General features: G+C 47.1%; 1 protein-coding gene across 2 annotated transcripts in view; it reads right to left on the bottom strand.

Annotated features, from left to right (window-relative positions):
* Positions 1-9,391: 9,391 nt before the first annotated feature.
* Positions 9,392-14,102, bottom strand: part of PRKCSH (protein kinase C substrate 80K-H) — an 84,400-nt gene continuing 79,689 nt past the window's right edge. For both annotated transcript variants that reach the window (XM_053296511.1, XM_053296512.1), the window contains exons 15-18: positions 12,672-12,746; positions 11,819-11,918; positions 10,340-10,477; positions 9,392-10,046 (exon numbers count right to left, since the gene is read on the bottom strand). In XM_053296511.1, the coding sequence (XP_053152486.1) occupies positions 10,346-10,477; positions 11,819-11,918; positions 12,672-12,746 (307 nt within the window). In that variant the 3' untranslated portion in view covers positions 9,392-10,046; positions 10,340-10,345. The remainder of the gene's footprint in view (positions 10,047-10,339; positions 10,478-11,818; positions 11,919-12,671; positions 12,747-14,102) is intronic.

Genomic DNA, 14,102 nt, shown 5'->3' with positions numbered 1-14,102 from the left:
TGAAAGAAAGAAAGAATTCTATCTGCTGAGCAGGAGTGTAGCTTTAATTGAGCGGATGGGTTCAAAGAACCCGGGCCCCCCAGCTCCTGAGGGCCCCCCTCCAGCTCCACCCCTCCCTGTTTTCTTCATTATCTCCCTCACTCCACGAGGCCATTGCAGAGAGGGGCAAACATGGGCCCCCTCTGCCCTAGCTACGCCCCTGCTGCTGAGGAGAGGGTGCAATACAGTGGGCACCTCTTACAGAAAAGTAGGTTTGTGCTCAACATCTCCACTCTGGGAGGCTCCTGTGCAATACATTCAGTTTAGTGCCAATGTGTTAAGTACTGTGGAGGCATTCTATTGCATCCTTGAACCAGAAGGCTTACCAAAAAGGCATGAGTGTCTCCAGAACTTTGCCCGGGGTGGGCGCAAAGGCTTCAATCCAATACCCACTTACCTGGGAGTAAACCCCATTGAACTAAATGGGGCTGACGCAATCTAGACGGGGAACAAATGCTCCCTTCTCCCCCTCCCATCCCACAGATGCCCATGCAAAGAAGCAACCCGAAGTGGCAAGTGGTGCCCGTTTCTCTCTGTTTCAGGGACATCTCTTATTTTATGTTGATGTCCCTAACATTAGGTAACATCACTGTATTATGAGATGTAACTGGATTCATGATGCTCTGTGGTTCCAGGAGCCTAAGCCCCTTATCTTTGCATTTCTGATCTGGCAACCCTAAGGTAGAGCAGAAGGAGCTCAATCTAGAATCTGGAAAGGTCTCGAATCTGAGGCAGGAAAACTAATCTGGCAAAGGTTCTGCAGATTCAGGTTAGGAAATCTGCAAGCAGTCTCCTGGACCTGGCACAAGCTGTAGAAGAGCCCATCAGCTGTAGGCCAGGCTTGAGACACTGTGGGAGTGTCTTGTGTGACACTTTGGAGGAAGGGCATGACAGGGAGGAAAATGCAGTTGCTAAGGAGGCCCCAGTTCCTCAATGACCTGTCCTCCCTTTGCCATTCAGTTTTTCCCACTTGCTCTTTCCAGACCACCTCCATGAAAGTGACCCTATCAGTGCCTCCTTCCAGCACCGAATAAGCAATGTTGGAGGGTGTTCTGGCATTGCCTTCATTTACTTTGACTTTTGGCTCCCTGGAGCAGCCAAGTGTTACCTTCATAATGGCACCAGAGATATCACATGACCATGGGGTGTAAATGTGGGAGCTTGGTGTGATTCTTAATGGCTACCATCTGTACAGGGGGGCAGAATGATGATGCCACCAGGGATGGCTGTGCCATGCTTTCCTTTTCAAGAAGGGGCACCGTTCTCTGCCCCATCGGCTTCCTGCTAGGATCAGCCGCTGGCTGCAGCGGAGACATCGGCAAGGTCCCAAAGTCGATGTCCAGTCTTGGTTTGGGTTTTAGATCTGGCATTTGTCCTTTCTCCAGACAGCTACTGACTCACATGGTTAGATTCATTTCCTTGCTTTCTGGATCCAACTTCACCACATTCACCCAGCTCTGAAGTGGCACTTAACGGCTCTACCATTAAATGCTAGATTTCAAGCATGTTGTGATGTGGCTGATCACCCCAAGGGGAGGACATATCCCTCTGTAAGCAACATTGCACTTTGCCAGAGCTGACTAGAGCAACTGAGGCTATCCTCTGGTCTCCAGCAGGAGCTAGCTGGTGTGTGCAGGACTTGAGAGGAAGGGATCAGATGTCTGCTGCATGCTGTAAAACAGTTGTGAAGCAATCTGATCATAGAACGACCTTGCAATTCCCATGCTTTAAGACTACTCTCAGGGGGCTTCTCTTTTCCTGTTGGCAGCAATAAACCTTCCACTCTTTTTTAGATACACACTCCTGCTTGGGTTCTTGTGCTCTTCTGCAGCCTGAAGCAGCACAAGCCAGTAGTTACAGCATGGGCCAGTGTGATTACCTTTTGCTCATCTTCTAGGAAGGTGGGCTCCTTAGACCTCCTTTCTAGATCCTTGCCAAAGACTTGCTTCTTGTCTGCTGGACATCTAGCTCTCAGCATGACATTCCCACTCTGATTCTAAGCTACTGACGTGTGCCCCATCTCTGTCCTGTGGTAAATGACCACATTGCTGTCAGCCGTGTGTGTGTGTGTGTGTGTGTGTGCACCTGCGCGTGGGGGAGAGATGGAGAAGCCCATTTGAGGGAGAAAATGCAGCTACTAGCTTCCCAAGCAAAGGTTTTGATGCCCACCTGGTGACACAATGGTATGCCCCAGCAGGATGAGTCCTGGTTGCACTGAGTGCAAAGCAACATCCTCAGAACCTTCCTCAGTCAAAGCACATGCATGCTTCCATGGCAAAGCTGGGATCTGCTTGATGCTCAGGGTTGTCTCCAACAGCTATGGGTAGAAGCAGCTGTTCAAGGGCATGCATGCTTTGACATAGCCCAGGGGTGTGTGAGTGTTGGCAGCTTCCTGTCTCAAAAGGAAAGTCTGTATGAAACCAACCAGAGAAGAGGATTCCCCTTCTGGGAACCTTGACCCTCCATCTCTGGCCTTGCTTGACTGTGACCAAGTACAGCAAGCCACAGAGCCTGGCATGAACGTCACCCCAGCTCATGACCCTAGTAGGAGGGTGCCCTAGCATTCTTTGGAATAGTGGTGAGGAGACTCTCGTCTCTGACGATGCTCTTGTCTTCAGAGATGGCTCCCACCTTGCAGGTCCTTGCAAGTCCAAAATAAACCCACCCACCACCATCTTAAACAAAATAGCTCTTCTGTGCTGGAGGCAATGTTGTATTTCATTTAAAGACAAAACACAACCCTTTATGGAGAAGAACTAACTGCTCCAATACCTCCCACCTCTGTTGCATTGGCCCCAGCATAAAGGCTTGGGGAAGGCTCCCCTGACAGTCTTGGACACTCCGTCTGTTCCCAATGACTTGCTATTGCCATTTCCCCATTTGTAACAAAGTTACCAAAATGCCTGAGGAGGTCATCTCTGTTACCATAAGTAGCTTTCCTGTCATGCAGGAAGTGCTCTCCTAGTGCAGGTAGAAGGCAGAGATGAGGCTCTTAGCCGGGGAGGGAGCTCGACCATCAACTTCAGGACACCTCCTGCCTCTCTTTTCCTCCTTGCTTCCCCTCGACAGACCATCCTTCACTCATTACACATGTGCAGGGGAGAGAACTATAGGCCAAAGCTTCCACTTTGGACACTTTCTACCTAACACTGGCCAACTACTTTGTACTTATTTGGTTTTAAAGAAAAGTTCAAAACAGAAAAATCCTGGTGGTGTTTTTAGCCCATCTGGCAGCCATAAATGCCAAATACCTTGGGAGTTTTAGCCATTTCTGCGGACGTTCCACCCACAAATTAAGCCAAAAGAGCCAAGACGGACTTTTAACATGTCAGAATTTCGCTCTGTAGGGCTGCTGCTTTTAAAACTGTATTTATTTAATTTATTTTAGTTTATGGCTGTCTCCCTTCAGAATGGAGCCTTGAAATGGGATATTAATCTGCTTGTAAGGGTTGTACGACACTGACATCCATGTCCACGTTTCTTTCTTACTCCCTCTCCCCACCCTTCCAAGGGAATGAGAAGGGAAGTTTCTCTTAAAAACTAACTTTAAAAGGGGACGCAATTGCTACTGCCTTTCCCAAGGCATCTCTTTGGATCTGTGTTCACAAATCACATCCTGAAAATGCACATCAGCTATTTTCCATTTATTTATTTATTTATTTATTTTGGTTTGCTGAAAACAACAAAGTCATCCTTGGCACTTGAGCAAGGGGCTTTCTTTTCTTTTGCTCTCAAAAGCAAAAATGGAAACAAAATGAACAACATTTAAAAGACGAACTTAATGATAATTAAACATTTTAGCATTAGTTCGAGTTTTAATTGTTTAATGATTTAGAAATTAGTTTAGGATTTCTTGATTTTTTGACAATAAATGTGTTCACTTGTGTTTTGTAAGAGTCTGTGGCAGCTTCTGTTTGCGATAAAATGAGAAAAAGAACAAAAAAACTGGCACCATTAACTCTTGTATCTTTTTGCGAATTTTAGCTTCTTGTAGTTTTAACTTATTGTTAACTTAAATATTTATTACTGCCTTGTAAGAGTACATTTGTGTATATTTATGTTCTCATCAGAGTTGCAAGTTAAAAGGGAAATATTTTTTAATTTGCTGAGGAGTGATTATTCCTAATTTATTTATTAAATAGCAAACAAAATTGAAACAATAATAATAATAATAATAAAAAGCTTAAATGACAGGCTCTCCAACAGGGCAAAATGCACAGGGGTAAATTTTAAAAAAACAACCAACAAATGTGGCATATAGAACAAAATCTTTATAGGCAAGTTTGTTTGTAGGGTTTGATGTTACATCATCTACTTTTGTCTTGTTGGGAAAAATACATTTGAGTCTTCATCCTAATAGAAAGTTAAGGGTTGGGGTGGGGAGGGGAGGGAATCTGTAGTTTGTCAGTTTCTCTATTTATTCTTGTGTTTGGTACCCTCTGCCCTTCACATGCTGCCACTCAGCATCCCTCCCACACGTTAAAAAATTTATTTCAGTGACAATTTGCTTTTCTTATTTTAAATATTTTAAACAAGCACCACAGACAGCTGAAAGTGTCGACTTAAAGGAATATTTTGACCCTCTCTGGTTCTGATTTACTAAGATCCTTAAGCACAGGGGAAGATTTTGCATTTATCACATGAACAGAGTTGGATTCTGACAGTACAATTTCCAATACGACTCTTCCCCCCACCCCCAATTCGGATATTGGAGAGAAAAAAGGCCATTTGCTACTATTTGCAACTGTGTAGGAAGTGACTTTTTAAAATAACAAATGGGAGATGAATGAGTTAACTGCAATTAGGCACAATTATGCAGTAATTAAATTATGCTGGTATGTGAATACTCAGAGTTGACTAATATATTTGAAAATAAATTTTCTGAATTTTAAAGAGGAAGGCAACAATAAAGCCAAAGTCTGTTAATGCAATGATAAATAGACTGAGTGCAAAACCTTGCGCTTAGACACACCTGTTGGCTCTCTCTTTTTAAAGAGCCCTGTGGAAAAGCTTGCATTCTTGACTATCAAAGGCTATTAAAAGGTTAAGTGTGCCATCAAGTCAATTTCGACTCCTGGCGCCCACAGAGTAGCCCAAGTCAAAGAGGTACTATGGGCTACGCTGAATTGTTCTTGATAATTGTACCGTACAGAAAATGTTTATTATGTTAGATAAAGACTTAGGTGATATAGGGGCTAGATAAATACAACAAAAGCCCCCTCAGATGATTTTTTTTAGATTTTTGCCCTGCCTACATGACTTTAGGCCCTCAGAGCAGCTTGCAAAAAAGAAAACAAAACAATAGAGCCAGACTAAACAAAATGCCCATTTAATAATTTTAAAAAGCTGCTTTTAAAAAGTATTTTTTAAAAAGCTACATGGCGTCAGCAAAAAAGGGCAGCAGATTGTTTGAAGAGGCATTCACTGGACAAATGCTTGGTGAAGGACAAATGCTGGGGCCAACCCTCCCCGCCCCCAAGTCCAAACAGTGCTGCACTGTCAAGCTTCCCTGGAAAGGGACTCTCATTATGAAGGTCACATGAAGCCCTCATCCTTGTCCTGCTCTAGAACCGTGTTCCAAGAACATTTATTCACACACAATTTTCTTCTCCATTTTAACATGCTGAAAACAACTATTTGGAAATGCTCATCCTGCTTCAATGGCATTAATGGTTCCATCCAAGCCGTTGAGGAGTCAGAGCGGTCTGGCTCCATCCAAAACATGTTGCCACTTGGTGTGGCTGCCCTACAGTCTAGATATCTTGCAGTGCCTGAGGGTTGTGTGCAGTCTGAGCATTGCCTTCCCACACCCCCTGCAAAAAGACCAGGGGTTCTTTGACATACGTCACATGGCCGTTTCATTGTTCCCTCAGAATGAGGGACAATTGCTCAGGGTTCAGGAGTTGCCAAGGGGCCTGTAGTGGCCGACCAGTGTCTAGGAAGGTGGATTCCCAATACCACCACACTGCAGGCCCACACAGGAGAAAGCAGGCCTGAGGAAAGGCGCCTCAAATGAAGAAAGGCACCTCAGACGACGTACTTCTGGTGACTGGTGAACACCAACATGGTTATCTTGCTCAGAGCCCCCAAAACAGCCTAAAGCTTGGCTCCCTTTGTATAAACTGTGCCACTGAAGTCACTCATGTGTTTAAGGAACCTTTCCAAAGCAGAGCCACTGAGTCGAGCTGCACATTGGAGCACTTTGCTACCGAGGAGCTTGGCCTCCAGGTCCAGCTGTTTGGTCAAGATACCTTGTGGCTGTCTGTTCAGATCCTGCTTGATTTCTAATCCTGCAGCCACACCCTGCATCTGACTCCCTTCCCTGCATCTCAACAAGGGCATTTAGTGGCGAACAAAATTCTCCCTATTGTGATCTGCCAATTCTTAAAACAGGTCACAGCAATCTAGCCTCTTAACTATATTTTTTCAAGTAGCAATAAGTGCCAGTTTGAGTTTACTAAAAAGCGAAGTGGATTGATTAAGGGTTGGATCAGGGGTGGGGAGGGAAAGAGAATTCTACATGCTGATGAAGGCAGACACTAGAGAGCAAGTGAGAGGGACTCATATTCCCTGTTTGCTAGGAAAATTTGCTTCCAGCGATGGACCAGGGTGCAACATTGAATGGAGCAGAGGGTTAAAGAATTGTCTGTCTGTTGTGATGGCGAGAGCCTAATAACCTTTTACATGCCCCCCACCCTCCCCACCAATGTATTTAGTCATGGGGCATGGTGGGGCTCAGGGGAGAAGATGACAGGCCTTGAGTGCCTGGCCTGCAGTGCTCCTTTAAGCTTCACACTTATTTATTGGGTGAGTTTTTAAAAACAATATTAAAGAAAAAAAATCACAAGAGTCAGTTGATGTGGGAAGGGTTTAAAAAAACTGCTGTAAAAAAATAAGAAAAAAAATGACACTTTGCATTTAGTTTAAACTATTTATTACTGGGATTTCAGGCACGGCGGCTGTATGAATCTTTTACATGGAATTGTTTAATTATTTGTACTTTTCATGCCAGAAAATAAAAAGTTCAGAACCTTATGAATGTCTGTCTTGTCATGTGGTAGAGGGTACCAGCAAGGCAGGCCAGCAGAGGAGAGACGTGCACAGACGGACCATGGTTCGGGTTGTGGTCCGAATTTGGACCGGTCCATGGTCCGGCCAATCTGCAGACTGCACATACCCGTGGGACTGCTGCTCCAGGCAGCTTCCTGATGTGGCGGCACTGCTTCCAGCCGCCCATGCACAGCTCCTCACCTGGCCTCTGCACAGAGGTGAGTGAAGGAGCCATGTCGCTGCTGTGCACGGGCTGCTAGGAAGCTGCCTGGAGTGGCAGTCACACTGGAAGGGACCAGCACCTTCACTTTTAAAAGGTGCTGCTCACCGGGCACCGCCTCAAACCGGGGGGACTGGTCCGTGGTTCGGTCACACCAATTCACAGGACCACGGACTGGTCCAAATTCAGACCACGGCCCAAACTGCAGCCCATGCACACCCCTACAGCAGAGCATGAAGCTGTGCTCCATCCACATAGCATCAGCTGGCTCTGTCTATATCCACATTGTAATTCAGCACTCAGATGTGCTCCTGCAAATCTTTCCTTAGTCAACAAGTGCTGGGTTGGATCATTTAATACACATAACTAGGTCAGAAAAATGCTCAGTTGCTTCAGAACTTCAAGGGGGGGTGGGGCAGAGTGCTGAGAAGTGCTTGATTGCATCATGAAGAGCTTCTGACTCTCCCTGTCCCCCACCATCAGATACCTGAAGTACTTGCATGTGTTCAGACACACCCAGACATCATATTTTGATATAATGTGAAATTTCAATTTTCTTGCACAATGAAGCCCTGAAATTTTGTTAACTACAGAATCTCAAATCAGGAGAAAGGATTTCTGGACTGCCCTACCATTGATCTACACCTCTAGGTACTTGAGACATGAATGGAAAGTCTCATGGCTTTTAAAATTGGGACAAAGGTACACATAACAAGACTCGTACACTACTTGAACAGAGAGTTGTTTATTGAGATTATCTGTCTATCAGGAGGGAGTTAATAGTTGGATGCTAAATCTAGTTTCTGGGGTTCCTGTCACACTGCTGTGAGCAAACCAAACACCTGTGCAGACAGAGATGGGCTCATCTCCTAAGAGACTCTCATTGAGTTCTGGGGTTTAAAAGCCAATGGGCTGCTGTACAGATATGCCAGAGCCCAATCCTCACGTTACATACTGGGGGTCACAAGATGGTTAACACTGCCCCCCTCCAGCTTCCTTAAGTGCATGCATTCTTTTACATGAGAAAAGAGCTGGGTAGGGCTGTTGCAGCACATGGCCTGGCCCCCAAGAAACACATTGTGAGCATGGCATCACTCCCAGCACACAGCCATGCACCTCTCATCATCAGGAACATTTTGTTAGCATATTTATGAAATACATCTATAGTGTCTGCTTCTGTGTTAACACTATGGAATCAATTAAATGATGTTCACAGAAAGGTGAAAGCTCGGCATTTCCCAAACTAGGGGGAACGAACAAAAGATCCTAATCTGACGTGCTTCTCTAAGTACAGAAAACATGAAGACGCGCTTGGCTGAGATGCCAGTTGAGACAGTAGACGCTGTCCCATTTAAAGTCTGCTCTCACTAGTGGAAGCCTGTGTCACCTGAAGGTTAGCAGGTAGGGGAGGGAAACAAATTTATGTCCCCACTCCTGGGAAGATAAGGGACAAGGACACAGTCACCCTACCAATAACTCAAACTGGCCAGGCTTTCCCCTCTGCTCAGTTCTCAACCCATTTGACAAGGGGAGACCTGAACCCATACAGTAAACCTATCTCAAGTCACCAGAGGAGCCTTTTGTCAAAGCCGCCAACCCCCCCCACCCCAAAAAAGCAGCAGACGCCTCCTTTTGGGGAAAGGGGCTCAGCTGGAACACAATGGTGGCTGGAAGAGAGGGAGCCTCCCTTTTGTTATGGAAATGGTTGGGCTTTGACAGCCATCAAGGGGAGCAGGTGAAAAGCACCAGCATTGCCCTCCCCCACCCCCATGCCTTTATCAAGAGGACAGAGCTGGGAGGCCCAGTTCCCCAAGGACCAGGCAGGCAGGCAGGCAGGCAGGCAGAGAATCATCCATTGGTTCTAACCCACCCCATCCCCCACTCATGCTCTCCATAGGTTTTTGTCCACAGGGTGGGGAGAGGGGAAAAAAAAGAGATGGCAGCTGATACCAGCCTGTATGAACGAAAGGCAGGCCTGGAACTGGCCATGTGGTGCCACCCCTCTTTTGCAGCACCCCTCCTGTGTCATCCAGTTCTCCCTTCCCCAAGATCACCTTTGATGCCAGACAGACACAGACAAGATCGGAGACATGTTTCTTTATTGGAAGGGAATGTCTTTGGAAGAGTTTGAGAACACCAAAGAGCAGATGAAAAAAAAAAAACAGGTTGTCGCTGGCAGTGCAGGCAGCAAGCTGGGCATCGGGGTTTTTTAAAATGCCAATGGTCTTCTTTCAGCTGCACTAAGCCTCAGGCCGCATGGAAATCTGGCTCAGAGCACAAGGCAGACGGGGAAAGTGCTCAGACAAGGCCTGAGGACAAAGCAGAGGCCTCTCCCCCATGGCTGTCAAGGAACAGCTCCTCCACAAAGAAGTGACAGGAGAGGATGGAGGCAGCCTTCCCTTGGCAAGATAATGACCTGAGCAGCTGTGCAGTTCTGTGTGCTGTACATGATCAGGGAAAGCTGTGCCCAGAAAAAGGGAGAGGAGGGAGGAAGAGGAGGAGGAGGAGGAGGGAGAGAGGCTCAGGTCCCACTACTTGGCAGGAAAAAACCCCAAGTGTTTAAAAACCCCAAAGTCCATTGGGGCAGAGCAGCACAAACAGAGAAAGGATGCTGGGATTCCAAGAGATTCCCTTGGACAAAAAGGTGTGAATTCTGGGTCAGGACAGATCCTCCAATATTCCTTGGAATCAAGGGGATTTAGAACCAGGCCTCACTGGCAGTGGATTTTGTGCACATCTGGAAGAACAAAAGCAGACAAGGCAATTAGACAAGGCACCAAAAAAATAAAAATAAAAAATGCAGGCCTGCTTCAATCTATCCAGAAGCAAGAGGGGGCCCTGAAGGCTGCTGCTTCCCTACTGGCCTAGTCTCCAGCAGCCTCTAATCAGAGGCACACCTTTCCCTGCCTATGACATTTCATCCACCCCTTCCTCACCATGGCTTTCCTTCCCCACTCACTATGGCCTACCGCAGCCCACACAGCCCCACCTTGAGTGTGCAGAGGGTTAGAACTTGCCAACAGAACTCACCTGCCCTCAGAGCTCATCATGATTCAATTCTTTGGGCTCATGGCAGGCTGCTGGGGTGACAAATTCCATCATGTATTCACAGCGGCTGGGCTCGGTCGTGACTGTGACCACCGTTTCCTTGCCACATGAGAGTTTCACCTTAGGAGGAGAGAAATCAGGACAATGACTTTTGGTCTATCCATGCTGGGGTCTGACATCACAGCCCTCAAAAAGGGGGAACTGAGACCAACAGACCACCCCAACTCCCCTCCAGGCTGGCTAATGATCACCTCTGGATCTTGCCCTTCCTCCAAGGAGCTCAGGTTGGGAAGAATGGGACTCTTCCCTTTGGAACCTCGCAACTACCCTTGAGGCAGATAACAACTGGCCAAAGGACACCTCGAGAGCTTCATCTGGCACAAGCATTCGAACCCAAGCCTCCCCATTCTGACCGGAACTCTCTCCACTACACAGTACAAATAGGAATGGAACATAACCACATAATGGAATCAAAAAGTGTCCTGAGGAAACCCAACTCATCACCCAAGTAGGGCACAGCCCTATCATAAAGCAGAGCATCCTATTCCCCATGGGATGGGGAGTATCCCACCTCCTTCCCTGCCTCCAGGGCTCAACTGCTCTTATGGCTGGCAGAAAAGGGATAAAGTTTTCCCTGGGCTGTACCATTTCAGGTTGTAGGTGGTGGCGGCAGCATGTTTGAAACCCATCCCCCACATGGAGAGGGGGGAAAAAGAAGTTATGCTGAACCCACCTCCCCTCGCCATATGCTGATTTTGAGCCCCACAGGCCTTTGTTGGTGGGCAAATGTTCAGGAAACCTTCCATGTAAGCATGCTTAGGATTAAAGCTGTGACTTAAGAGCCCTTTGCTCTTAGCATGTAAACATATCCAGACCAGCAAGGTCTTGGGGCTGCCTCACCCCACCCCCACTTCTAAAAAAGAGCTCATTTCCCCCATACCATTGCTAAAAGGGTGACCATTACCACCCACCACCACCCCCTTTATATTTCATAAGCACATCAGCACAAGTCTCAGCTAGTCCCAGGAGCCATAATAGCCGACTCAAGCAAGTGTGCCAAGCTGAGTCGCCTTCCACCAGGTAAAGGCCAGGCCAGCCACCTGTACGGCAAGTCACTGGCCCTCAGCCAGAACCGCCAGCCCAGCCACAGCTCAAGCTTCTGCAAGAGCCACCCAGCTGGCCTTGGCACTTCCTTCATCAGAAATGCACTTGCTTTGTTGAACTGCAGCTCAGCACCCTGAACTACCTGGAGTGGCCATTTTAATGGCCACGTAAAGGTGGCGTTTTGGTTGCAACATCTGAACCCAGCACTCACTGGACCCAGGTACTGATCAAAAGCCAAAGTGCTTCTCCCAGGCTGCAAGCAATGGGTGTTCAGCAAGCTGCCAAGCAGACGACATGCCACTCTAGTGCTGGGTGCCTTGAAGGGAAGCTGGTCATCACACCAGCCACATCACTCACCGTAGTGGATCGGTTGGGGCCTTGCCAGCAGCCTGTCCCGTGCTCGTATTTCATGACACTGAATTTGTGATCATCTGGGCCGGCCCAGGAGCCCCACGTGCTGGAAAGGAGGCAAGGCACATCAGAGCACCCCAAAGAGCTCCTGCCCAAAGTGCTGGAGCTAGATGGGGCAACAGGAAGCCCCTGCTTTTCTGGGGAGGTGTCCAGACCAGGGCTGGCTCTAGGCGAGGAGACTATCAGGGAGCCACCACCCACAAGCCACCAAGGGAGGCCAAGCTGGCTATTTTCAAGAGCTGAAAGGAGGGGGCTCAGCGTTTAAGAGACACCCCATCTCCAATGTGAACTGCAGTTTCCTGCTCAGTTTCTAGCAGGGAAGATTTTCCTGTCCTAGTTGGTATGAATACCACCCTTTAAAGTTGGTATTTATGAATAGCAGTCTCTAAAAATAAAAAAATAAAATAAAATAAATATGATCTCTTTGATAGTAATAATATTTATTTAATAATATTTAGTGTTTATATAGGGCTTTGGCATGCTCAAAGTACTTTAAATATAGAATCATTGATGTAATCATGACAAGAGTCCAAGTAAGATAGGTTTAGTATTATCATCCCCATATCACAAGTAGTGGCAGATGGGGCTGAAGCTGAGAGTGGTTTGCCTAAGATCACCTGCCGAGTGCACGACAAGATTCAAACCTGGGATTTCCCTGATTCACAGCTCTGCTTCTTAGCCACTGCAGCACTCCACCTCTGTTCAGCTCAGGAGGTAGGTGACCACAAATTGCTAAGAGTGGCATATGGGTACCAAGTGCTTGTTCCTGGAAGTGGACCAGAGTTGCAGAATCTCTTACCCCAGGCTGGTCTCCGAGCCACCATGCTTGGGTTTCTGAGACACTCTGTTAAAAGGACAGAGACGATAAATATATCTGCAGGGAGGAAAGAATAAAAAAGTAATCTATTGTGCATGTGCCAGAATTTGAAGACACCAACTTTAAAAAAATAAATAAAAGCAACAGCATGTTACTGGTCCTCGAAAATGCTGAGAAATTTCAGCAGGAGCAGGCACAAGAGTGGCTGGAAAACGAATGCATGAACCCTTATCACACTAGCCATCAAGCTAAGGGGATCGCCATCCCTGGTAACGTTCTTCTTCCTGCAGCTCACAACTAGTCAAAGGCTTAGTACAGAGTCCTAACGAACAAGTATAAGGCTTGAGAAAATAAGAACTTTTGCCACAACTTGATAAGAGTAGAATTTGGGCTGCATCCCCAAGTTGAAGAAGTCTTGTTAATACTCCCAGGGATGGAGAATAACTTTATGTCTGGGTGCAGGAAGATGGGCGCTTTCTTCATCCTGGGGCCATATCCACTGGTCATATGTTGGTCAGCAGCAGCAAGAAATCAGCTGAACAATGCCCGGGTGTGCACCATATTTCACCTGTGGCCAGCTGGTTGTGTGCTGAAGCCACCATGAGCAGCTTTGACCCTTCCACATGTAACACTCATGGTTTTCCAGGGAACCACCATGAATCTAGCAGCAGCTGGGTGAACCAACTCCAAGTGGCCACAGGAATATGCACCACAAATTAACTAAGAGGTGTGAGAAGGCAAACTCTCAGGGCGGGGGGAAGGGGAGGTGAGGAGACAGACTGTGTCTGTGTGTATAAAATGAGTGCTAAACTCCAGAATGCTTGGATCATTTGAAAAGAAGCCAAACTCACTTCTAAAAATAAACTGCTTCAATTTCATAGACCAAACAGGCCTTTCCCAAAAGCCTAATCCCTGCTTAGAAACAAGATATCTGATTTTCATTCCCCCGCAAATGGAATAAGTATGACCACTTTTCATTAATCTCCCCTTTACTTTTCTTCCATTCAGGCCAGACGTGCTGTGCTGAGTGACATTCATGGCAGGGGGCTTCTGACAGCAGATCATGGCAGCAGGTGAGGGACCCTCCAATACTGTGTTCCTCCTGCCATGAGCTCCCAGCCCAGGAGCCCACATTGGTCTACAAAGTGCATGACTGAGGGCCAAACTAGACGCAACAGCAGCAGATCCACGTGTCAGAACCCAGATCTGCCGTGACCCCAAAGAAAGCAGAGGGTCCAGTTTAAGGAGTAAGAGAGAGGATGACGAGTGAGTAGTGCTGAAGCCTTCCCACTTCTGCTGCTGACTTCCCAAGACTTCCTCTTTCCTCAGCAGGGTTCAGGACATGGCTGAGCAAAAAGTGATGCCTGGGGTCAGAGGACAAGAAATTGAGCCATGGGCCACCAGACACCCGTG

This window comes from Hemicordylus capensis, chromosome 2, assembly GCF_027244095.1.
Source record: "Hemicordylus capensis ecotype Gifberg chromosome 2, rHemCap1.1.pri, whole genome shotgun sequence".
Classification (NCBI taxonomy): Eukaryota; Metazoa; Chordata; class Lepidosauria; order Squamata; family Cordylidae; genus Hemicordylus; species Hemicordylus capensis.
This window is presented reverse-complemented; position numbering and strand designations above follow the sequence as displayed.